This window comes from Eretmochelys imbricata, chromosome 2, assembly GCF_965152235.1.
Source record: "Eretmochelys imbricata isolate rEreImb1 chromosome 2, rEreImb1.hap1, whole genome shotgun sequence".
Taxonomy (NCBI): domain Eukaryota; kingdom Metazoa; phylum Chordata; order Testudines; family Cheloniidae; genus Eretmochelys; species Eretmochelys imbricata.
Window position 1 is genome coordinate 76,232,825 of NC_135573.1, and position 26,859 is coordinate 76,259,683.

Genomic DNA, 26,859 nt, shown 5'->3' on the forward strand with positions numbered 1-26,859 from the left:
TTTTCTTTTTGCGGATACAGACTAACTCGGCTGCTACTCTAAAACCTGTTTAGTTTATCAATTTATTCCAAAGCTGCCTCTAATGACACCTCCATCTGGGACAGTTCCTCAGGTTTGTCACATAAAAAGAATGGCTCAGGTTTGGGAATCTTGCTCACATCCTCAACCGTGAAGACCGATGCAAAGAATTCGTTTAGCTTCTCCGCAATGGCCTTATCGTCCTTGAGTGCTCCTTTAGCATCTCGATCGCCCAGTGGCCCCACTGGTTGTTTAGCAGGCTTCCTCCTTCTGATGTACGGGAAAAAAAAAATTAGCTATTACTTCTTGAGTCTTTCACTAGCTGTTCTTCAAATTCTTTTTTTGGCCTAATTATATTTTTACACTTCATTTGCCAGAGTTTACACCCCTTTCTATTTTTCTCATTAGGATAACTTCCACTTTTTAAAGGATGCTTTTTTGCCTCTCACTGCTTCTTTTACTTTGTTTAGCCATGGTGACTTTTTGGGTTCTTACTATGTTTTTTAATTTGGGGTATACATTTAAGTTGAGCCTCTCTTATGGTGTCTTTAAAAAGCTTCCATGCAGCTGGCAGGGATTTCACTTTTTGCGTTGTACCTTTTAATTTCTGTTTAACTAACCTCCTCATTTTTGTGTAGTACCCCTTTCTGAAATTAAATGCTACAGTCTTGGGCCACTGTGGTGTTTTCCCACCACAGACCTGTTAAATTTAATTATATTAGCAATCCAGCTATATTCACCTCTTGGACCTGATCCTGTCCTCCGCTTAGGACTAAATCAAGAATTGCCTCTCCTCTTGTGGGTTCCAGGACTAGCTGCTCCAAGAAGCAGTCATTTAAGGTGTCAAGAAACTTTATCCCTGCATCCCTTCCTAACGTGATATGTACCCAGTCAATATGGGGATAGTTGAAATCCCCCATTATTAAGTTTTTAATTTTAATAGTCTCTCTAATCTCCCTGAGCATTTCACAGTCACTATCACCATCCAGGTCAGGTGGTCTGTCATATATCCCTACTGCTATAAAGATGATTTACCATGGATTGAGGGGAGTATGGTATCCTAAATTTATATCCTTGACAATAATTAAAAATGGAATTAGGCCCACTTCTGAAAATGAGTTTGACACCCCCAGTCTAGAGGGATAGAGAAAAATTTTTATCCAGATAAACTTTTACTAGTCCTTACTGGTGAATGTGCCCACAAAAATGTGGAAGTGGCCATCCAAAGGAGAACTGGTGATGGTAAATGCTTTAAGTTGCTTAAGGCTTTAATTTTGAAAAGTAAAAGGTGAGCGTTGGCCTCTCCCAATAGAAGGCTGAATTTTTGGGGTAGCTCGAGAAATGGTACAGCACTGCTTTCTCTAATGAACTTCAGCTGATAAAGAAATCCTAATATCCATGATTTTGATGTCAATCACGCACTTGTAGTAGGCAGCTGCACATTTTAACAATATTTAAGGCCTGTCTTCGCAAGCAGTCTCCCAACAAAGGAGGTTCTAGGGGTTGTCTTGTATGTTCATTTGAAAAACATATATACATCATCAGGGCACTCCTGCATACAAATATCAAGAATGCATTTGAACAAATTCTGAATGGGTAGAGGGATAGACTAGTGTACAACGTCTTTTCCATGTCTAAGATCCTGTGAAGAGGTGTAGGTGCTTTGACTAGATATTGCACAGACAATCCAGGAAGTTTTTGGAAAACGTAGGGGACAATTTCCTGGTGCAAGTGCTAGAGGAGCCAACGGGGGGGGGGGGAGCGCTTTTCTTGACCTGCTGTTCACAAACCGGGAAGAATTAGTGGGGGAAGCAAAAGTGGATGGGAATTTGGGAGGCAGTGACCATGAGTTGGTTGAGTTCAGGATCGTGACACAGGGAAGAAAGGTAAGCAGCAGGATACGGACCCTGGACTTCAGGAAAGCAGACTTCGACTCCCTCAGGGAACGGATGGGTAGGATCCCCTGGGGGACTAACATGAAGGGGAAAAAGGAGTCCAGGAGAGCTGGCTGTATTTCAAGGAATCCCTGTTGAGGTTACAGGGACAAACCATCCCGATGTGTCGAAAGAATAGTAAATATGGCAGGCGACCAGCTTGGCTTAACGGTGAAATCCTAGCGGATCTTAAACATAAAAAAGAAGCTTACAAGAATTGGAAGGTTGGACATATGACCAGGGAAGAGTATAAAAATACTGCTCGGGCATGTAGGAATGAAATCAGGGGGGCCAAATCGCACCTGGAGCTGCAGCTAGCAAGAGATGTCAAGAGTAACAAGAAGGGTTTCTTCAGGTATGTTGGCAACAAGAAAGCCAAGGAAAGTGTGGGCCCCTTACTGAATGAGGGAGGCAACCTAGTGACAGAGGATGTGGAAAAAGCTAATGTACTCAATGCTTTTTTTGCCCGTCTTCACTAACAAGGTCAGCTCCCAGACTGCTGCGCTGGGCATCACAGCATGGGGAGTAGATGGCCAGCCCTCTGTGGAGAAAGAGGTGGTTAGGGACTATTTAGAAAAGCTGGACGTGCACAAGTCCATGGGGCCGGACGCGTTACATCCAAGAGTGCTAAAGGAATTGGTGGCTGTGATTGCAGAGCCATTGGCCATTATCTTTGAAAACTCGTGGTGAACGGGGGAAGTTCCAGATGACTGGAAAAAGGCTAATGTAGTGCCTTTAAAAAAGGGAAGAAGGAGGATCCTGGGAACTACAGACCAGTCAGCCTCACCTCAGTCCCCAGAAAAATCATGGAGCAGGTCCTCAAAGAATCAATCCTGAAGCACTTACATGAGAGGAAAGTGATCAGGAACAGTCAGCATGGATTCACCAAGGGAAGGTCATGCCTGACTAATCTAATCGCCTTCTATGATGAGATTACTGGTTCTGTGGATGAAGGGAAAGCAGTGGATGTATTGTTTCTTGACTTTAGCAAAGCTTTTGACACGGTCTCCCACAGTATTCTTGTCAGCAAGTTAAAGAAGTATGGGCTGGATGAATGCATTATAAGGTGGGTAGAAAGTTGGCTAGATTGTCGGGCTCAACGGGTAGTGATCAATGGCTCCATGTCTAGTTGGCAGCTGGTGTCAAGTGGACTGCCCCAGGGGTCTGTCCTGGGGCCAGTTTTGTTCAATATCTTCATAAATGATCTGGAGGATGGTGTGGATTGCACTCTCAGCAAATTTGCGAATGATACTAAACTGGGAGGAGTGGTAGATACGCTGGAGGGCAGGGATAGGATACAGAGGGACCTAGACAAATTAGAGGATTGGGCCAAAAGAAATCTGATGAGGTTCAATAAGGATAAGTGCAGGGTCCTGCACTTAGGACGGAAGAACCCAATGCACAGCTACAGACTAGGGACCGAATGGCTAGGCAGCAGTTCTGCGGAAAAGGACCTAGGGGTGACAGTGGACAAGAAGCTGGATATGAGTCAGCAGTGTGCCCTTGTTGCCAAGAAGGCCAATGGCATTTTGGGAAGTATAAGTAAGAGCATAGCGAGCAGATCGAGGGACATGATCGTCCCCCTCTATTCGACATTGGTGAGGCCTCATCTGGAGTACTATGTCCAGTTTTGGGCCCCACACTACAAGAAGGATGTGGATAAATTGGAGAGAGTCTAGCGAAGGGCAACAAAAATGATTAGGGGTCTGGAACACATGACTTATGAGGAGAGGCTGAGGGAACTGGGATTGTTTAGTCTACAGAAGAGAAGAATGGGGGAGGATTTGATAGCCGCTTTCAACTACCTGAGAGGTGGTTCCAGAGAGGATGGTTCTAGACTATTCTCAGTGGTAGAAGAGGACAGGACAAGGAGTAATGGTCTCAAGTTGCAGTGGGGGAGGTTTAGGTTGGATATTAGGAAAAACTTTTTCACTAGGAGGGTGGTGAAACACTGGAATGCGTTACCTAGGGAGGTGGTAGAATCTCCTTCCTTAGAAGTTTTTAAGGTCAGGCTTGACAAAGCCCTGGCTGGGATGATTTAATTGGGGATTGGTTCTGCTTTGAACAGGGGGTTGGACTAGATGACCTCCTGAGGTCCCTTCCAACCCTGATATTCTATGATTCTATGTATGTAGCTGCTCATACCTGTTATACAAATCTGGCATATGTAGAACCTAAACATCCAGAAGGTAAACTACAGCTGGTCCTAAAATTGCATTATGGCTGCAAGACTTACTCCTCCATATCCTCCTGACCATTGGTAAAGCATTCCAGGAGAGAGTGTATTTAGCAATCTGATAGTACCAGTGGCACAGGAAAGGATAGTTTAGCTATGACATAATAAAGGACTTATTCTCTATCAATGCTATTTAACTCCAGAAAAGTTTAAATACATTTATTTTGTATGTTGTATGATTAACGGAATGTTTAAAAAAAAAAACGCAACCCTGTAATGTTGCGTAAAGAAACCTTTGGCAAAACAGACAAGTTATTTGGAGGTATCCTGGGACTGTCCATAAATTAATTTTTTGGTTGTTGGGACTTCTACTAGTTAAAATATAGTAAAAAGACTGGAGTTATTCATTCATTTCTGGCTCAGTTCAACAAAACACTGATGCATATGTTTAAGACTCATGGTCCTCAGTGAGAATTAAGCATGTATGTTTTCAGTGTTTTGTGGCAAAAGGGAAATTGATGGAATCTCTAGTATCACAATTTTATAACCAGGTTTGGGCCATGCCATGTTAACCCACTTGAAAAAGCAGAAACAGAGAGCTGTAGATTGGATGACTGGGTTTTAGGAGAAAAAAAATGGAAACTGTACAGTAACAAAAGCCACACCAGTAGACTTCACATATTCTATTATCCTTAATCTCTTAGTTCCATTTTGGCGAGCCAAATTTTTGCTTGAGCAAAAAACAGAGCACAAAAGAAGGGAATTTAGAATAGAAAACACTTATGAACATGGATTATTTCTGCACTGAGTTTCATTGGGCATGTGTACTTAGGAGAAGTGATGTACAACATGAGGAAGAGGAATACAAGTTTTTTCCAACTCAAAAGATATTGGGAGAGTGACCTGGGTAAGAAGGGCATGGTTCAGCAATGCAATCAACCATAACTTCTTCACATATCTTCCCTTGTCTACACACAGTTACTCCTGGTCAACTCCATGTGTAGACACTCTTATTCTGGAATAAGTGTCCATACGTGGAGTTAATCAGGAAAAATTAATATGGAACAACTCCATCTGTAGACAAGCTCTTAAGATATCTCTTCAGCAACCAGATTTGCCATCTTCGTTAATGACTTCAAGGCCACCCCTACCACTCCCTTTAATACATTCTGCTTTTCCCAGTGATGACCCATGGGACAGCTGTAGTTGAATCTGCAAACAGACTTGGAAGCATGCACCTCTCTGCACTGCCCAAACCAGTCTTGTGCTTCTAGCCTCAAAACTGAATGAAGAACGTAAGGCCTCTGTCACTATATTGATAGTGACCAGCTTGGAAAGGATCACAAGGTCAAGCCAATATTAATTAGCCAACAGGACAGGTCATTAGTAATATGCATGTTTAAATATTTATCATCAATTAAACTGTGATGCCACCAGAAGTAGGTATAAAGTTCCTGAATTAGAATCTCAAAGGATGAAGTAGAATCAAGAGAACTGGTTCTAATCCCCAGCCTTATGACAAGTTCCTCCTTGTTAGAGAGTGAAGACACATAGAAAATAAATTGTTTTAATAGAAAACCAAGAGGGTACAATTCAAGCATCAGACACAGTCTTCAACATCAGTACATTAGAATGTGTTAATAAAAGGGTTTCTCAACAGCACACTTCCAATAAAATTTGAACATTTTAGTGCAATCACCACCCATCACCAATACACAGCCTCCTCATGGGTACATTTGAGATGCAGAGTGGGAAAGAGAATGACAACAGCAGTATAATATCTGACCAAACTGCTTCTTTTCTTGTCATTCATCAGTTATCTAAAAAAATGTAGTTGGAGGCTGTCTCACCATAGTAAAAATATAAAACCTTAAATAAGAAAGATTTGCCAATATACAGTTTACCATATGCAAAACAGGGAAACATCCCAGCCATTAAGGATTTTTATACTGCATTTAAATACACAAAACTAGAATGCAATAAATGAAAATTACTGTTCAAAGATTAAATTCCTTGTAACATATTGCAAAAGGATTTGTTATTTTTAAAATCTCAAAACATTTAAACTCTGAAATAAAATTTTAGTAATCCTATCAAATGTGAATAATTATTGCTGTAACAGTAGAAGGATTTTAGTCTCTGAGTTAGTGTTTTAAAACGTAAGTAATTTAAACTACAGTTCTCAAGACATGTTCAGGTAGCTGAAATGACTTGTTCAATCAGGTGTTGATCTCAGAATGATTCAAAATAATCTGTACTGGCTCTAGGCATTTATTGCCATCTCCACTATATTACTATTTTGTTGACTCTGAGAACAAATGTATGCATAACTAAACTTTGAAAAATAAACACATTCTATAAGAAGTGTTCACAGTAGAAGAGTTAGCATGTTCTGAGCTTTTTTTTTTTTTTAAATTACAAACTTTTTAGCAGTGGAATTCCTTGAAATTTATTGCCCCCTCTCAAATTTTGTTTAAGATATTGTAAACAGGCTGGAACTTTAGGGGATCTGTGAAATAGCCCATTCCTCTATATTTTTGGCAACTATCCAGGAGAGATAGTATACTATCCATTTACATTTTCAAATAATTAGTATATATCCGGCACTGTAGCTCTATATATACCGCCCTCTCCCTGCCACCCCCTGAATGGACCACAGAATTAGGTTTCAACTTCGAAAATCCTTACACTGTAGGTTCTGGTCTTTACATTCCAGTCTGGATAGATCTGGTTTATGAAGCGTTTAAGGAAAATGCATTGCATTCTCCAGATTACTTTGTTTGGAAATAGCATCACATACCTTTTAGGGGGAGGTTTTCCAAAGGCACAAATGAGTTAGGCACCTGAACGCCATTTGTACTGTTGCTTGTGCTTAGACAATACCACTACTCAGATCACTAACTGCACTGCAAAATTATTGGATATACTCTTTTTTTATGTACACAACACCCATGTACAATAATGACAGTTAGAGATATGGGTTAGGGGAAAAACACTGAGTCCCAATTGACCATTTGGAAACATCCTATTTCTCCCAGCCTTGGGAATTCTCTATACACCTGATAAAGCCATTTTTTAGGGACATGCAAGAGAACAAAATAGGGCTTTTTGTTTCTTATATATAAAAGCTCCAAACTTAAAAATAAAAGCTTGTGTTTTTAAAATTGTGGGAATATCAAGTCTTGCCTTCCCTGTTTTTGTTGGAGGTCATCTTGGAGATAGGGAGAACTAGAATAGGAACTTACACTAAGGGCTGCGCAAGGTATGGAGGTGGTGAATCTTCTTAAGGAGATTTCCCCCCCCCAGCTCCCAACTGGTTATTCAGGCTTACAACACATGTTAAAGTTTTAAACAATGACTGACAAAAAATATATCAATGCCTTGATACCAATTATGTCCTAATCCTACCAGTTTTCAAGTTTAATGTCTTCCCTGTTTTTCATGGTAGACACAACCTGGATTTCTAATGTAACTAACCAGAAAAATAATATATAAAAGCAAAACACTCTGGCCTTTTTCATGTATCAAAAAGAGACACTTTTTTTCTCCGCATGTTATCCTTGAATCATTCACAAGGCACACTGTCAAGTAACGCAAAGCAACAAAGCACTTCCTCTCCCCACCAGTTTGCGGCGTGTGTGGGAAGAGCTCATAGCCCCTCAGTCCAGGAAGCAAGATGTCCTATTTTAGTGATACGCCAGAGAAATAACAAAATAGAAATAATTTCCCTCAGGCCATGATATAGCATTCCTTCTTAGTGATGTAAGTGAAACCAATCTGCTCTAAAATACTGCACTATTGAAAAGAACTATTTCAACTTTCCATAATGGCCACTCTCACTTTTATTGTTAGAAATTACGGTAGTAAAAATATCACTTCAGCTTTAAACAAAAGTTACACACAAATATTCTCTCGAGGATATAATTTTGCTTTTTATAGTCATGGTTTCATTTTCAAAGTGCAACACAGCATCTTTGCATATGATTCCCACCCCCCGCCCCCGAATTTGGTATTAACAAAAATATAACTGCAAGATCAACAAAACCATGAAAACGTACACAGAAATCAAGACACCAGTGAATAGCTCCAGCAAGGTCCCTACTTAAAGTAAAAACGCTACTCTCAGTAAAATGACTGAACACCTTTCCAATAGCTGTACGATCAATTATGTAGAATTAAGAATTATAGTAATAAAATTTACTCCATTTTTGTCTAATCAAAAACATTTTAAAACTCTTGTTCTTGGAAAAGATATTTAACCTGAAAAAACAGATACTGAATTCCCTTTTTATTAATATACATTTCAGATTACTGATTGGACTCATGTAGCTTTTCCCTCAGAGTGCAGTAAAATGCAGAGGACCTACACTTTAAATATTCACATGACAAGATTCTTCAACAGCATTTTGGTACTGGGTTTCTTCATCAAGCTGAAGATTCTAAACACAATAAAACATTTGATCAAAAACCTGACAAAAGCTGTACATGCTTATCAAACTGTTCAACACCATCCTTTCTTTTATTATTTGTTGACAACATATGGTATTGTAAATGGCAGCTAGATAAAGCATCTCTTGTGTTACAATATATGCATCAAGAACAGGGTGGATAAAAATCAATGATTCTTTAAAAAATTAAAATCAGGTTTTTTTATTTAAATTGGATTTTTTTGATAAAATGCTTTGAGGAAAAAACCTATCTCATCGTGGAATAGGAATTATAAATTCTAATTCTATAGTATGAGACAATATATTCATGTAATGTTTAAGAAAAGTTTTTGTAAATGAGTTCCAATAGTTCATGGATTAGGGACCCAATCTTATGGGGTTTCTGGGGCTTCTGTATAGAAAGATTAACCTAAATAAATCTACCCACCCCATAGGACTCAGTGCTAAGTCTAGAAGATAGCACCGGAGATGCTTAGTTTTGCAGTTCTCAAACTGTGGATGTGTGTCTCCAGAGATAACATGTTTGTTAACAAAAATTTTTTTTTAAATAAATAAATATAGAGGTGAGAAACAACAGACCTCAACCCTATTGTCCCTCTGCACATTTGTGTACACAGAGTCAGTCCCTTACCTCTCTCTAAAAGTGCAAAGTTTCAAAAAGTTCAATGAATAGAAGATTGTTGGGGGCAGAATAGATCTGGACAAGGAGAAGAAGTCTTCAAATAAATGTGAGAAGGGAGGGACAGGCAACAGAAACAAAAGTGAAACTGTTTGAGCAGCATATTCCAGAAGTCTTGAGGTCTTTCTGAGAGTAGCCTTCATTGATTTGAGATCTACCATACCATTCTCTTACGAGAAGGGAAAACCTAAAATGGCAGCAGGCCGTAAGAGACCCAGTTTGGGTCTCCATCTATCTCTGAGTTGTGAAGAATATGTATTAAGGTTATAACAACCAAAAAGAATGCACTTTTATGTAGAAATCCATGATTAAATCGAGTTTTCCTGACTTCCTGATTTAAATCAATTTGATTTAAATGAAATCTACCCTGATCAAGAAGGTTGGCTAAACACTCAGTACTATATCTTATACAGATACCAAAGAGAGACGAAAGCAGAGGAGTAGAACTCTATAGCCTAATGAACCCAGTCCATCTCCTTTCCCTGATTTTATTGTAGGCTAGTTAGCTAGGGAGATGGATTCTCTACCATATAATTCTTATGAGAGGGTTTTCAGGCAGCCAATATACCACTAGGACATCAAAGGTGCATGCTAAAACCGTATTTTCAAGGCCTTTGATTGTTGCTTTGCCAACCAAAAGAGAGGACAGACACCATAAAGGTAGCAGTCTGGAGTCTGTCACACTTCCCTTGGGAATAGGGGCAGCCTTGGGCAGCTGTGCAAGGCTGAAATTAGCTTTGTGCAACAACCTCGTCTACACTAGATGGGTGTTCAGCATGATTTAGCAGCATCTGTTGCCAATACTCACTGTCAATAGCAGTTACTGTTTATAGTGTAGACAACAGTTTAGAAATGGCAGAACTACCTCTGCAGGTTCCACAGCAGCTAAGCATGTAAAAGTTGCAAATCTTGTGTGGGCTCTGCAGCCACAGACGCTAATTTAGTACTTTCCTTCAGAGAGAAAAAAGTTTCCCATTTCTCAGAAGAGCAAGAAAAAAGGAAAAATGCTTACCACGAATTCTCCATAGTCAAACTGGTGTCTTAGATTTAGATGGCTAACAAGATTTCTAGTAACCTGACTGGGATCTGCCCATGGGAGAGACACACAAATTGGACAAATCTAAATTTGAAAAATTATTAAAAAAAAGTATTAGCCAATAATAAGACATCTTTATATTGTGTATTCTATGTAAACCTGAATCTGATATTTATCTACCCTCAAAAGTGAATGTACTAGAGTTTTACATAAACATTTTGAATGTTACACAACTTACAATTTTCCAGAAAAATATGACTAACATTTGAGATTGTAAACTTGAAGTTTAGTCCGTTTTTTAAAAGAGGTTAAAAGTAGTTTGTTACTACATCTGCCTGTAAGTCCTCCTGTCAATTTGCTTTTTAAATAAAAAATTCCTGTATTTTAAAAAAGTTATTCTCCCTTCCACTCCACTGTTTGTGTGGGTCTTGCACACAACTAAGGTGCAAGAGGAAACTATACAGAGGAAACAGATTACACAGAGAAAATAAAAATCTTTCCCTCCTTATCTTTTGGTTTTAGAAATTTTAGGTTTCATATGTAATAGTAAATTACAAGACAAATAAGATTTTTAAATTGACAATGTTTCTATAAGTAACAGTTCTAGTTAACAGACCAGAAAATAAAAGCATCAAGCTCAAAAAACAAAACAGTTTACATTTCAACTCAACACAGCAACTGAAACTAATGACAAAGAAAAAACAAATGCCTTATGACTGAAGTGAAGTAAGAAAAGTTATGGTTAACAGGGAAATGGTTTTGAATGAAAACCCCTTCAACTTAACTACAGTGTCATCAATGCAATTCTTTTCTTAGAGCATAATGCTTGTTTGGAACTGTAAGAGTCCATAGAAATAAACTATTACTCTAAATAACTAAAATAAGGGGCGTTTAAGATGCTTACATTGAAAATATATATACTTACTACAGGAACTATCTGATAAAGGTGTCTATTGTTACAATGATCCAGTAGGTGTTGCCGGGTAAAGTTGGTTTCCTGACACAGGGGGCATTTGAATGTTGGATGTGCACTGGAAATGGAAGTTATACAGTATTATATGGATCCATTAAAACAGAACTTAAGAGACATCAGAGGGAGATAACAACATCTGCTGATGTCATTTCCTTTATTCTGACTACTAACAGAAAAGGCTTTCTGACGCCACTTTGCTAAATTGTAAATTTCAAGCAAAACTGTATATGTGTGTGTCACTATGTATTCTATTAAGTTAGGGAATTTACACAATTCTTTCGTCTTTTTATTGAGGCCATACAATGCACCCTGGAGGTTCTTCAAGAAGTAACAAGAACACCAGATTCTTACTGATAAACCTGCATGTACATGAATCCAAGGATTTTTTTTTTCTTAAAGAAGTTTGTCAGTTTGAATTAATTACTTTTACAATATTGAATTGAAGAAGCCTACCTTGCATCTCCCTGAAGTGTCTGAAGATTAGCCATCTCTCCGTTATCAAATGTAGATGTATCACTCCTATTACTTTATATAAAATGTTAGACAAAGTATACAAGTTTAATTTGTTTTTGAATACCTAGCCCCCAAAAATATAGTGGGTTTTTTTCTAATTTTGTAAGAAAAAAAATCCACTGAGTCCCATTAATTGTAAACTGATCATATAGGTAGAACATATGGTAATCATATATAACATGACAAATAATTAAATATCACTCAGCTTTTTTCTTTTGCACCAAGATGTTGTTTTTCACTTGGTTAGCATGATGAACTTTAATAGAATGCAGAGTAATTTAGTATGAAAATAGTGTTTAGTATATGCTTATCCATTCAACAGCAAGACTGAATTTTTGGGGCAGGGAGGGGAACGGGAAGAGGACAAATAGCTCCAATGGCAGTATGGACTGTGTAAACAGAAGACAGGCTGTTTTCTAAAAGGCATTAGACAGCTGTTTGCTCAGGATGATACTTTACAACAGTAGTTAAAGGCATAAATCCTCCATAATTTGAAACTGTAGAAATGAGTTTCTGCAGTTTGTGCACACAACTAGGTACTTCATACAGTGTGTTATAAGCAAGAATGCTACTTTCTTTAAATGCAGGTTTTGACCATGTATGTATCTTTAACTAAGCAAAGCCAAATTGCTCAACTATGCAAATGAGCCCTAAGAATATGCATATTTACAACTGTACATTTGGCTAAAATAAACCCTACTGCAATTTGTATGTCTTATAGTGTTAGACACGGGAATTGTGTGTGTGTAATCTGGTGTGCAGTAACATGACAACTTCTAGAATATTTTTCCAACTCAACCACTTCAGAGCAGCATGGCATGACAGGTATGTAAAATACCAACATTTGAGCCCATTGCTACATATTCCTTGTTCTTTACCACAGATTCATTTGAAACTCAAATGGATTTTTTTCCCCCAACTGGTCAAACTACTGAAAATAGATGGTGATAAACAAAGGTACACAGTATGTGTAAGTATATACTAAACTAAATGTGAATTCTGAATGCCTGGCTTTGTTTTTACTCCGGTATTGGCAAAACAGTTTCTTTAGCCTTATGGCTTGCAACTGAGAGATGGTAAATGGCATCTGGTTATATAATTTATAAACCAACATGTAAAGATGCCAAAGGGCTATTATTCACTTTCCAGAAGATTAACTCAAGATGAGTCAAATCTGAAGACAAAATCCTAAACAGCAGACAGCAACATTTTGAAACAAGAGGAGGCTAAGTGACCACCTATCCATTTAAATAGCAATAAGAATCGTGAGAAAAATAAAACTTCTCTAAACCTAAGAGCAATCAGACCTGCTATAAAGCAACTTGTTCAATTGCTGTTAAGGCAAAAACACAGTTGGAGGTACTCTCACACTATACACCCTTTGGGGAAGGCTTCTGGAAGTCATTCCAAAACATGCTGTAGAGCACTCTTCTAAATGCCACAGATTGAAGAATAAAGAATAGGATCTAAAGGGTGTTTCTAGAGAAATATTCATTTTTGAAGCATAAGAACTTAGACAACACTGTTTACAAAAAGATAATGTGCCCTAGAAAAAACTGAGTCATACATAAAATACACTAATTACCTGTTCCCTGTTGAATCTTGGGAAATCTGAAAGTTTGGAATAACAGACGGAACACCATATTCATCCTGATACTTCTTACATGTTTTATAATGGTGTCTCATGCGAGAAAACCTAACCTGTAAATGAAATTTCAAACCATGTAGATGTTACAGTGTAACTAGAACATCTAGGAAAATAATTACTTCTGCCAACAGATAAAACAAGGCATGTAAGAAAGGAAAACAGAACAACCCTGTATAACAATATATTAAATTCTAATTCCTCTTCTAATGCAGCTTTAACAACTACATTCTGTATCCACTTATCTAAGCATATAACACTTAACATATTAGGCATTATATCCAACTCTTGATACAAAAGAAAGGCGCTATGGGATATTCATTTGTTTTAAATACACCCTTTCCCTTCAGCAATAATGTATTACTTTGTGATCCTAGCCCTCTTGCCATTTATGTAGTCAGTTACACCTCAAACTAACATTTTCAGGGATTCCTATTGTCAAGCAGGAATACTGGCTCCCTTGAGCACAATGAAGAGCTTCACAGAAGGAAGTGAGAGCAGGACAGCTACAGATAGAAACATGTCCAAAGGTTCTAAGAACACATTATCTTTCACAATAGTATACTCAATTGACGTATGTAAGCCACTTTGTTATTTCCAGTCTACCAGTTTGCAACTGAGTGTAAATGGCATTTGGTTTTATAGTTTATAAACCAGAATGTTTAAATGATTCCCTCACCTTATTTCATTTTAAACAGAGATCATGAGTAACAAAGCACCAAACTCTGTACTAATAGAGGATCTCACACACTCCTCTGAGACCCAAGAGTGAGTAAGGGTAATATTAAGACTTTTTGGATTCAAATGCTTCATAAACAAAACCTATTGGGTGAAATCCTGCCGCCATTTAAGGCAAGACTCTTATTGACCTCAATGGGGCCAGAACTCAGTGTTCTGAACATTAGTGATCTCTTTACCAAAGGGAAAGCAGAGAGATTAAATAATATGGTAGTTTACTGGCATTTGTATTGCTGTTTGCATTTTTTATTTTTGTGCTCTTCTGCTGTAAATTTGAGCATTTTTAAAAAATATAGCACATTATGAGCTCTTTAGTATATTTTCTAGTTGTATGACATTTCTCATTGTCATAGTTATTCATGTTCTCTTGGCATGTTTTAGAGTTTTCATTCATTCCTCTCAATTATTTTAACTTATGGAGCACTATCACTTTGGCACTTTATAAAAAAAAATTGCAACTTTATTTCAGCAGCCACTTTGCTCTGATTTCAAAGTGTGTTTGATAGCTAAGGACCAAGTTCTACTTCAGACGCAGGTGCATGCAAACCTGCCTCACTTGGGGCTTGATGCTGCAAGTCTTTAACTACTGGCCATTAATGACACATAGCAGCATGAAGGATCAGGTCCCAAGTAAGGAAAGTTTATTTACTTGTAATAAATAACTTTTATGTTTACTTCACCTGTTTTTCACAGCATCTACAACACCCAGAAAGCTTCTTCATGTTGTTTTCAACATCTAGAGCCCTTTTGGGACATGATCTTTCCTTTTTAGTCACAGTTCCCCGGCACAGAGGACAATGCGTTCCACTTTCTCTGATTGCTGTCAGGAAACATTTCCTGCAGAAGCTAATCAAAGGTAACACAAATTAGTTTTAAAAAAAAAAAAGTTGGGTAGGTCAATATTTTCTGCTTTAGCATCGAGGATAGCTGAGTAGCTACATTATTAATTATTATAAAAATAGAGTCAGGCCTTGAACCAGCAATAAGTTCTGCAGGATAAGGGTCACTGGCTGAAGTCCTCATAAAAACAATATAGATAAAGAGGTAAAGTTATTATAGAAACATACTACTGATCAAGATATGGGATGTTTGGCAATTCATTTTACACAGAGATTGTACTTTCTAATTCTTGAGTTGTATAATTTGAATGATCATTAGTGAGATACTGAACATGTGATATTGAGGAAATTATCAGATGCTCATGTTTATCGCTAGACCCGTAGTAATATAGCCCAATACTGCAGCCCTTCACTTATGCAACTGCCCCCATAAATTCCAATTAGTTGGTTTTGCAGTCCCCCTTACCTCCCATATATAAACAACATTCCTTTCAGTGTCTGTGTTGATTTTTAAAAGAAACACTTTTGAGGTAGTTTTGGCAAATTTCTAGTTTGTAATTAAACATGTCTCAGAAGTAACATACACTTTCTGCAGCATTGTGAATGACAGCTTGAAAATGAAACTGATTACACTCTTTCCATTTTCCAATCTGAGAGACTAGCCAATGGAGAAGAAATTAAAGGTACATATTAAATAAGATTTGTAAAATCATTTCACTTCTAAATATGTACGATAATAATAATCATGCAAGGAATTTAAAAATATTTTTCACCTGATGGTTCTTTCACTACAAATGAAATGAGAACGACAAAAGCTCTGAAACACCTCATACACAACCTAAATTTAGCATTGGCTAGAGGTTTATTATCAGTGGACTGGAAAAGCTTTAAAAGGTCAGGTTTTACTGTATGTATCACACTGCAGTAGACACTGCTCCCAGGCCAAGTGTTGGAAAGTTAGGGCAAAGAAACAAAAGGAATAACAGCCTCTCAGAAGGCTAGAGGACAAGGGCTCATCGAGGGGAAGGCCAGGGGCAACTGATACCTACACGTGTTGGCACGTTACTGTCCTCACAGGCGTTTTGAAGACCTCCTGGCACACGGGACAGTAAAAATCCTCTTCATTGAAACAAATAGTGGCAGGTTCCTCGGCCATGGCAGTGAGTCTTGACGGTTCTGGGGGAGTAAGGGGGGAAATCACTCACTTAAGGAGACATAAGTCTAAACCCATTTCCCCCTTGCGGGGATGAAGGGCGGGTGGGGGAACAGGCCCCTGCGCTCTGGTTGGCAGCGTCCCCCGCCAGCTTACTTTGAGGGGGCGCTATGCGGGCAGCTGGGGCAGAGGGGGCTCCTACTAACCAGGGGCAGAGCTACAGGAAGGCGGTGGTGGCCAGCGGGGAAAGGGGGCTGGCAGGCCGGTCCCTGTCGCAGCGAGGACCCGGGCACCAGGGACGGGGAAAGAGGCCGCGGCCAGAGGCCATGGGCCGGGACGCCGGGAGGGGACCGGTCTTCTCCCCCCGCACAGGCCCTGTCTGTTTCCGCCTCTCCACTGGGCCCGAATGGCAGCGGGCGGCGCCCTCCCCGCTCAGGGGCCGAGAGCGCGGCCCGCAGTACCTGGCGGGGGCCCCCCTGGGCGGGGCCGCCGCTCCAGCGTCTCAGGGCCTCTCAGCCGCAGCCCCCGCCGGACTCCATGCGGCAGCCGGGGCGGCCGCAGCAGCTGCCCCGGGGCGGGGTGGGCCGGGTTTCCATGGCGATTACCTGCGGCGGGCCCCGGCGGGATTGTTATGAAACAACAAGCGCCCCGCCCCCCGCTGTGGCCCGCTGGATGGCCCTTGCGGGACAGCCCCCTTCCCGCCACCCCCGCGCTGGTACAGAGCCCGCCACGGGCCCTGCCGTGCCCGCGTCCCCACCCCTTGGCTGGAGCCCCTCCGCCGCTGCCAGGCGCCGAGCTTCCCCTTTGCGCCGGCCAAGGGGGGGGGGAAGCCTGTGACCGCAGTTCCGGGGCCCTGCGCGCCCGGCCGGTTCAGCCCCCGCCGCTTGCCCCGAACGCCTCTCACGCCAGGGGCGAGCAGCGCCCCCGTCCCGTGGGAGCGACCTGCCTTGCGTTCGCGCGGGGGCCAGCCCAGCCTGGCAGCAGAGGTGCCCGCAGCTGCCCTCCCTCTTTTGGTTTCTGCAGCGTGGCTTTTCCTGGGCTGCTGTCCTTCCCGATGGATTTGTCCATTGCCCCTGGGTCAAGCAAAGTGGGCGGAGTGGGCAGCAATTGTGCTTCTTCAATGGAGAATTAGCTCTGATTTCAGCCTCTATTGTTGCTGCCGTGGTGCAAACGCCGCGGGGTATGGCGGTGCTCGGGTGTTGGGTGGGTAATTGACTGGCGGTACTGAACCCTTTCGTAAAGGCTAATCGGGCACTCTCCAAATATTTGCTCCAGGAAGCAGATATGTACCCTAAGTTAACTAGCAGAGACAACCTCCAGAATTGGTACCTTCTGCGCACTAGGGGTTGGCACTGTGGTGGCTGAAATTGAAGCTAATTCCTAGCATAGACTGGGCATTGATGCTGAGATCTCAGAATTCTCAGCTGGGATGAGAGGGAGCAGGCGATGTTCACTATACAGCAATAATATGCAAGATAATGTGGCAGCTGTAGGAGTACCTAATAGGGGAATTACAGCTTCTGAGCAGACTGCTTAACAGGAAACTAACTGGCTGTGTCTGCAGGTGGAAAATGAGGGGATTGTTGGCCAGCATGGTTTAGAACATAAGAACGGCCCTGCTGGGTCAGACCAAAGGTCCATCTAGCCCAGTATCCTGTCTTCCAACAGTGGCCAGTGCCAGGTGCCCCAGAGGGAATGAACAAAATAGGTAATCATCAAGTGATCCATCCCCTGTTGCTCATTCCCAGCTTCTGGCAAACAGAGGCTAGGGACACCGTTCCTGCCCATCCTGGCTAATAGCCATTGATGGACCTATCCTCCAAGAATTTATCTAGTTATTTTTTGAACCCAGTTATGGTCTTGGCCTTCACAACATCCTCTGGCAAGGAGTTCCACAGGTTGACTATGTGTTGTGTGAAGAAATACTTAAATATAAGAATGGCCATACTGGGTCAGATGAATGGTCCATCGAGTGCAATATCCAGCCAAGCCTAGGTGTTTCAGAGGGAATGAACAGAACAGGCAATCACCAAGTGATCCATTCTTTGTCTTCCACTTCCAGTTTCTGGCAGAAGTGTCCACAGAGTTGCCTTTTTCAAAGTGTCCAACTATCGTTCCCAATGGCTGTGCTTTCCAGTTACATTTGCAGCAGTGTGTTCTGGGGAAATCTGGCTAGTTACCTTAGAGTGCGACAGTGTCTGTTGCCAGACAGGGGCTGTGTATTCACCTGAGGAGTACGCTATGCAGGTAGCAACATCAGGGAATAACATTATTGCCAATGGCCATGATTATATTGTGACTAGCAACTGTGGGGTGTGGTACCTGTCTCATGTATACATGATGAAAGGTGCCAACACACAATTTTTCCCATATTCAAAATGGCCACCTTCTCCTTTTACAGTCAATGGGGGTGAAGCCAGGATGATGGCTGTCATTTCCTCACATGCTATCGGTATGTGGAAGTGGGGCTTCCCTTAATAAAGGTGGCTGCCACTTCCCACTCTTCTCAAAGAGAATTAAACCAGGCAAAATGGCTGTCACTTTGTGGTTCAGGGGGCTAGATGGACACAGGGACTGTGATGAGCAGCAGTGGCACTGTGAAAGGTGGATGAGAAGAGTGAGGCGTTGCAGAGGATAGAGATGGGGTGGGAGATGCAGGGGTTGATGGCAGCTGCCTCAGCATAGAGATAGTGGTGAGCAAGGGGAGTCCCCTCCAAACAGCCAGGGGAAGACAGGGTTGTAGTATTGCCAGTTCTCACAAACTGGTTGTGTGAGACAGGGGATGTTGGTGCCTGCAGGAGGAATTGTCAAAATTACATCAGAAGCTCCTGTGGACCCATGATTTTCAGGGCTGGGCACATGAACAGAGCTCTGTGCAAGAGCCTTGAGGCTAAGGGCACAGACCTGCCCTGCCTTTAGGTAAGGGCCTAGATCAGAGAGAGGAGGCTTGGAGTAGCAGCAGGGAGGAGTTGGGACAGAGAGTGGTTCTGCTGGGACCCTGATGGAGGAGAAGCTCCCGGGGGAGGGACGAAGTCCATGAACTGCTTCCACTGTGTCACAGACAGAGAAGTCCGGAGGCAGAGAAGCATTGCTGTTCAAACTCCTGCCCCTTTCCCCCCACACACATACATACATACACACGCACGCACACACACAAACAGCATTTTCCACTAATCTCATGATTTGGAAGGGGAAGCACTGACTCATGAGTTTTGATCTCCATAGGTTGATAATACACAAATAATAGTATTCATAGTGTGTGTTTATTGATATAACTATAGTGGTATAATTATGCTGGCAAATTTCCCTGTGTAGGGAAGCCCTCATACACATTAAGCAGATTCTGTAGTGACCTATCTGAATTTGGGTCTTGGTAGTTAACAAAAAACAAACAAACTCTTACTTTCCCTTTTAAAGATAAACAGGCCTCATTTGTAGAGATTAGATTACTTTAAAATAAAGCACAGTCCCCTTATTTGAGGCCCTCGTTGAAAAAAAGGAGGATGGGAGGAAATGGTGCCTTTGACTTCTACTCTGCCGCCACTCTGAAGCTGAGAGCTGGCTACTCTCCGCAGTGAATGTATAGAAGGGGTTGCCAGGCAGGGGAACCCCCACCCCTCTTTCTAAATCCATGGGTCTTTAGGTGGGAGGAATGCAATGTGAAACCCTAAGTCCATGGGCCAGTGTGGCCTCTTAGGACTATTTAGGATCCTAGCAACCAACCAGAGCTCTATACTACATCAGCCAGTGATGGTTGCAACAGGTAGCCTTATGCTTCTTTCTGGTGCAGTGAGGACTACCCAAATACACAGAATAATACCCTGAAGATTGGTGGACCTGCCTGACTGATCTTGAATGTCTGGAAGGTAAGAGCCTTGGCTCAAGATCGAAGCCTGTAGCCCTTTACTCAAAGACTCAGGCTGGGCCTGTAGTTTTTGGGGTGGATGGAGGTAAATCTGTTGGAGGAAACTGAGCTGGAGCTGAGGTCCATCCTTCAGGATCAGATCAGGGGATGTTGGGTATGGACTCCTGATTCAGGCCTAACTCCAGTTACTATTGATATTGTTATGCAGAAAGATGCTAATAATACGCTTGATGGCAATCTTTGATCCAGAGACTGTCAAAGACCTGGTTAAAGCTGATGGGTGTGCTAAGCACCATTCTTTCAGACTTAGTGGGAGGAGCAGTAAAATCCCTTTTATATTGCTTAAGAGCTGGAAACAATGGTTGCTGGCCAAAGTGATGGGCCACATGGTGAGGCCTTGTCAGAGTTTACTGATTGAAAATGCAGGCAGGGACTAAGGGTTTAAGTTTATGTCTTGTGTTTTGTAGGAGAGACAAGGTGGGTGAGATTATCTTTTACTGAACCAACTTCTGTTGGTGAGAGAGACAAGCTTTGGAGCCACACAGAACCTTTCTTCAGGTCTGGGAAAGGTATTCCTAGTGTTACAGCTAAATGCAAGGTAAAACAGATTGTTTAGCATAAGTAGTTAGCACATATTCTAATCTAAGGAACCATTCAAAATAGAGTGGCCTGTTAACACGTTTGCAGTCAGAGGACAAAAGAGGGGGTTAGTGGGTTACAGATTGTTGCAATAAGCCATAAATCCAGTGTCTCTATTCAGTCCACATTAATAAAGTGCTTTCAGAGTCTTGTTTCAAAGGTGCTAGAACATGGAAGAGTATTATTTAATTGTTGAGTTTCAATCAATGGTATAAATTCTCATGCTTGGTACCATTTAGTTAGTTACTACGTGACATGCTGTCATGTCTGTGTGTGAGGTTTCCTGGTTCTTTGTTCCCATTAGTGTGACCATGTCAGTGAGATGAGAAGTGGAATCTTCCACAGCTGTGGGGACCTGATGAGCCCATTAGGAAGAGACTACACTGAACCTTGACTTGTGACTTCTCCATCCTCTGGATAGGATGAAGTGAATTTTTTGGATGGTGGAGCAGGCAACTTGGCCTGAACACCCAGAGCCAATCTGCAGTCCTGAGAGCCCCTTGGGGGAAATCAACAACTCTTCTCCCTGCTGGGGAGGAGGCAGCCCAAAGCATGGACCTCCAGTAAGAGAAAGGACAAATAGAAGACCAACGCCAGCTCTGAAGGAGAAGAGCCATGTCCCAGACCCAAGGGCAGATGGAAACTCTTTCCAAAGATCTGTGAAACCAGAGAGAGAAACCCTGATTGATGAGCTCTAGACTGCATGGATGTGAGGAAGAGATGTATGAGGACCTGTTTACATGGTGAGATTGACCAGATAGCTGTTCTGGAATAACTCCCTGTGTGGACATTCTTATTCTGGAATAAGAGTGCCTTTTTCTGGTTTAGTTTAGCCCAGTTTGCACTATTATTCCAAAGTAAGAGTGTCCACATGAAGAGTTACTCTGGAATAACAATAGTACTTTAAATTCACATCTGACCTTATTCCAGCATAATTTCGCTATGTAGACAAGCCCCCCTGAGAGTGAAGATTGTTCTGGTTTCCTGAGTTTGACTCTACATTGTGGATCTCTCAGGTGTTGCCTTTATTCTGGCACCTGCTGTTCCACCGGAATGTAGATGTATCGAGACCTCAGAGCCAAAAACAAGCGCAAAGATGTTTCGTGAGTGTCTCTGTCCATTGGACGTACAGTTAATGACCTCTGAGAGCTGATTAAACATTTTGTTTGTGTCACATATCCTAGGTGGGGAGTTGGGGGAGCTAAAGAAGATGGAGAGCTCAGCCTGGTTCCTAGTCAAACAGGTGTCTGCATCACACAAATAACCACAGATGGGCCTAACTGTCTCCCTCATTATAAGCCTCAGTAGAGAGATTAAGGGCTGAATGGCCCAGAGAGGCTGAACTCTCTTCTTATTCCTACAGGTTCCTTTCAGGCCGTGCTGAGATACATTGGCCAGGAGTCAGTTGGGAAGACTCTCCCAGCTGTTGCCCAGGTTGTGCCCACTCTAGGGATATGTGGGTTTCAGTCTCCAAGGGCTATCATAGAATCATAGAATAGTAGGGTTGGAAGGGATCTCAGGAGATCATTTAGTCCAACCCCCTGCTCAAAGCAGGGCCAATCCCCAATTTTTGCCCCAGATGCCTAAATGGCCCCCGCAAGGATTGAACTCACAACCCTGAGTTTAGCAGGCCAATGCTCAAACCACTGAGCTCTCCCTGATTTCTGCTCTTTTACCTTCCTCCCACACATGCCAAAGCAGCTCTCTCTGTGTTTTCTGACTTGGCATGAAGATGCTGGTAGCAGTGAGCCTGGCAGCATCTCTAGGGTATGTCTTCGCTGCAGAATTATCTCGGGTGATTGGTGCCTAAGGCTAAGCACTTGGCTCCCAAAAGTGAGCAATCACAATGTGGAGCCCTACTTGAGTTACTGTGTCCTCACTTGTGGTGCACTCATCTATGTGTGCCACTAGGACTTCTGGGAGTGTATCCCATGGTTCTTTGTACAGCAGTAAGATGAGCAGCTCTATGGTTCTTTCCTACGGAATTGTGGGAGAACCTGTCTGTCCTGGGCACCTGGGGAACAAAGGGAAGGCATTGGAGAACTGTCAGCACTCTAGTTGTTCAGCCTGTGTCCTCATTGCAAAGTGGGAAGGTTACCAGCCTGAGTGAAAGCCTCTCTCAGGCTTTAGCCTATAGCTCTAGCTACACTAGCTAGTTCAGGCTGAAAGCACCACCAGACTTGGTCAGAGGTTTTTGTCTGGGGACAGAAGGAGGATTAAGGTAACACCCAGTTGGAACCTGTGCTAACTCTGCAGTGAAGACATACCCCCCAGAGAACGTGCGCTCGCCTTCCCTATCACTAAAGAGAAAAAATAGTTCCTTAGCTGAAGCCTTCCTATGCAGAGCTGATCACAGCATCTGCATGTGACGGCAGCTTAGTGTGTCTCTACCTGTATGTGTGCTGGTGAACGTGCAGGCTGGACACAGCTGCACAGTGTAAAGAGAGCCCAGGCTAGTGGGTCGGGGGCTCAGTGGTACCACAGTTCCAGTTGGCACCCTGGGGGGAACCCATCACAAACAGCTCTTTATACCAGCCCAGAAGCAGCTGTGCAAGCCAATAAGGTTAATTCTTTCCTGTTTGAATTATACATGGGAACTAGGCAGGGATGTTCATTGCCTCCTTTACTCTTCACATTGACCATGGAACTGTTTGCAGAGGATAGGACTAGTGAATTTATCTCAAGAATAAAACTTGCAGGAATACATCAGAAAAAACACTGATGACGTTATTTTTATCTAACCTGAAGATTTCTCTAAAATTAGTGTCTAAAGAAATCTTTGGTCTGGTTTAAAGTGAATTATGCCAGATTTGAAATACTAGTTATAAATTTGCCCAACTCAGAGAAGCTATCCCTCCATAAAACATTTGGGTACAAATGGGCAACAAATTCTATAAAATACTGGCAAATTTAACTCTCAAACAACCTACAAGAGCTATATGATTTCAATGTCATATCGTTGTTTCAGCAAATGAAAAAAGATTTGGGGTGTGGGGAAAGTATACAATGTATTGGTTCGGAAAAATAGTCAAAATGACTATTCTGCCAAGTTTCAGAGTAGCAGCTGTGTTAGTCTGTATCCGCAAAAAGAAAAGGAGTACTTGTGGCACCTTAGAGACTAACAAATTTATTTGAGCATAAGCTTTCGTGAGCAGCTCACGAAAGCTTATGCTCAAATAAATTTGTTAGTCTCTAAGGTGCCACAAGTACTCCTTTTCTATTCTGCTAAGGATATCTTTCTTGTTTCAAAATATTCCTATAATCATCCTAGACAAAACTCTGTCAGGAATACAGAGACTGTTTGAATTTATATGTAATAAAAAAGACAGAATGAGTGCAGATACTTTGTACAGAGCCACTAAACAGGGTGGACCAGCTCTTCTAAATATATGGCACTATCAATCCAAAACATTAGTGGATTGAGGTGCTCTAATTAAGCCAAACACTGGGTCTTTACTGAGTAAGAAACTGGTGGCAGTGTAAATATTACTAGGTTACCAGTTTAATAAAAGATCACATCCTTCTGCAATTCATATACATCTTTTAGCAAAGACTACTCTCTGGTTTAGGACAGAATTCTAAATGCAGTATTTTTCTTCACCAATGAAACCCATTGCAAATAATCCAGATTTTAAATCAAATCACAAATCAGAGTTTTAATGGTTCCGTGAGCCATCTAATATGTATGGCTAGCCAGCTGTTCACCAAAGAAACTTTTTTCTAACTTCTTAGAAATCAAAATTAACTTTAACTCACCCACTCTCCCATAGTATAAGTATTTTCAGGGTAGGCATTATGTTTTTCAACGAAATAGAAAAATTGTTTTATAGAGAAACTTTAGTAGAAATGCTGGCTTCTGGTGGATTTGGGAAAAAAAGAAATTAATTTCTTTCTTTCTTTGCAGTCAACATTCCTAACAAAGAACTGTCCATATGTGACATGGTGGGGGGAAAAGATTTAGATTGACAGATTGCACAAGAGGAAAGGGCTTTGATTTGGAAAAGATGGGCAGTCTTAGTTTGTATTATGGTAAATAAAAATGTCTTTATGATACTCTTTCAATGGTAGCTCACATCAGTCAGGTTAAAAATATAGAGATTTTCATTCATATATGGCGGACATGTCCAGTTAGAGAGTATTGGGATGTGATTAGTAACTAAATATTACAAATTGTTGGATATTTATTACCAAATGATCCTTTACTAATTCTTCTGGCCTTCCTAACAGAAGTGTTCAGCCTCAAAGAAATGAAGAATTAATCTGTCATCTGCTAGTAGCTGCTAGGCTGCTGATAGCTTCTCATTGGAAAAAAGAAAAATAGCCCAAAATTAGAGGAATCATTCCAAAAACTATGGGAGGTTGGTACAGAAATACTTATGCATGTTATGTATCCAGTAAAATAAACAAGGACAAACAGATAGTTAGATATATGGTTACTGTTTAGCCAGTACACTTACGAAGTACAGCAAAAATCCCAGCATACCTATCCAATGATTTTTAATATTAATGTTTGATAAATATGAGCAGTCAGTACTTTCACTCAGTTTAATAAAATCACCAGAAACATGACTAGGGTGTTGTAAAGAGGCTGACTCTGTAATATGCTAATACCAGCTAAACAGAGATTTCATTATTATAATTACTGCATGTTTCCTCAGACAAAATGATTGTAATGATTAGTGTTTTATTTCTGATGATTACGTGGCAGTGATTTGACTCCTGAGTTCTGTTTCCAGCTCTGCACACTGGGAAAATTTGAAGCCTTTTTTTATTTTTGCATTGATGCAGCTTCCCTGATGCAGCTTCCCTGATGCTACTAGTGATAGAAGCTGCAGTGTAGACAGGACACAGTTTTTCCACTTTGGTTTTGAGGATTGGAAAAGGGGTGAATCTTACAAATCCTGTTCAAATCCAGCACAGGTTGAGTCATCATGGCCTTGTGGTTAAAGCACATGACTGGGAGTCAGGGAGACCTGTGGTATTTCTTGTTCTGCTGCAGCTTTCTTGTGTTGCTTTAAGCAAGACACTTAACTTCTCTTGTGCCTTAGTTTCCACATCTGTAAATAGGTAATAATTTTTACCTACTTCATAGGGATTTTATGAAGCTGAATTAATTACTGTTGGTAAAGAGTACTACAGAAAGAGCAAAATATAATAAAAAGAAAGTGCTGGTCCATTTGAACTTTATTCAGTAGACTGCAGTAATTATTGGTAAGCAGCTTCTGGAAGGGGAAGAAATCGGGCTGTTGACCTCAGAGAAGTAAACTATAGGGAGGTTTATGTGAAGGTGTTCATGTTGTTAATGTTGTTGTAAATCTTAATCCTTTAATAAAGCTGTGACCTTGATGTTTACAAGTAGTATGCCATAGAGCAATATATAGCGTGGCACCAACCTTGTAAATCTCATGTCATTTTTGCCACTGACATAGACAACATGTAAAAAGAAATCAGACAGCAGAGGTTTATGAAGAACATTTATTTGAAGGAAAGCGTTTTAAATCAGACTATTTTTTTAGATTAAATCAATGGCCCTGCCAACTTTTTATTCCTCATGATAAAACGTATTTGTGAAATGAAATCTCAACAATGAAAATGTGTGGAATTACACAAAGAAGTTTGTGTGCTTACTTCTCTGTTGGAGGTACGCTTTGAAACAAGGCTATATCCCTATCTTCTGGTCACTGTAGAGCAGGGGTGGCCAAACGTAATGAGCCTCCGAGCCGCATACAACAATCTTCAGTAGTTTGAGAGCCGGGGTGCTACTGCTGGGGCTCCTTCTCCACAGGAGGCACCTGCTGATGTCCTGAGACCCCATCCCTGCTGGGCAGAGAAGACCCTAGCCCCACCACCCTGGTGCACGGCAGAAGCCCTGAGCTCCCTCCCCGCCCAGTCTGATAGGCTACAGAATCCAAAAACGGCTGTGCCTTGTTTGCTGTCTGGCCCAAGCATTGCAACATCATCATCAGTATCATGGCGACTGTGGCCTGCTCATGGAATGTGCGAGCACAAGCTGCTCTCTGCTCCAGTCATTGCTTTTCCTTTGTATAAAGGTAATGGTGTTTGTCAATGAGGAATAAGGTAGTACAGGCAGACAGTGATTACTGCATTTTAGGTGTTCAAAAACAGCAATATGGCAGTGTGATCTTTTACATTTTTGTCTGATGGAGTTGGAATTTAATTTAAAAACAAAACTATTTTTTCAA

At 41.3% G+C, this 26,859-nt stretch overlaps 1 protein-coding gene across 6 annotated transcripts in view; it reads right to left on the reverse strand.

Annotated features, from left to right (window-relative positions):
* LOC144261129 (E3 ubiquitin-protein ligase RNF138-like) overlaps window positions 1-16,978 on the reverse strand; it is a 66,819-nt gene extending 49,841 nt beyond the window's left edge. Inside the window, exons 1-8 of one of the 6 annotated variants that reach the window (XM_077810316.1) lie at window positions 16,910-16,978; window positions 16,049-16,175; window positions 14,841-15,006; window positions 13,363-13,478; window positions 11,718-11,789; window positions 11,217-11,322; window positions 10,268-10,375; window positions 5,682-8,567 (exon numbers count right to left, since the gene is read on the reverse strand). In XM_077810316.1, the coding sequence (XP_077666442.1) occupies window positions 8,499-8,567; window positions 10,268-10,375; window positions 11,217-11,322; window positions 11,718-11,789; window positions 13,363-13,478; window positions 14,841-15,006; window positions 16,049-16,155 (744 nt within the window). In that variant the 5' untranslated portion in view covers window positions 16,156-16,175; window positions 16,910-16,978 and the 3' untranslated portion in view covers window positions 5,682-8,498. Of the gene's footprint in view, window positions 1-5,681; window positions 8,568-10,267; window positions 10,376-11,216; window positions 11,323-11,717; window positions 11,790-13,362; window positions 13,479-14,840; window positions 15,007-16,048; window positions 16,176-16,308; window positions 16,328-16,358; window positions 16,586-16,613; window positions 16,752-16,909 lie in introns of those variants that run through there. The other 5 variants (XM_077810314.1, XM_077810315.1, XM_077810317.1 and 2 more) reach the window with 5 other exon arrangements.
* Window positions 16,979-26,859: the final 9,881 nt, after the last annotated feature.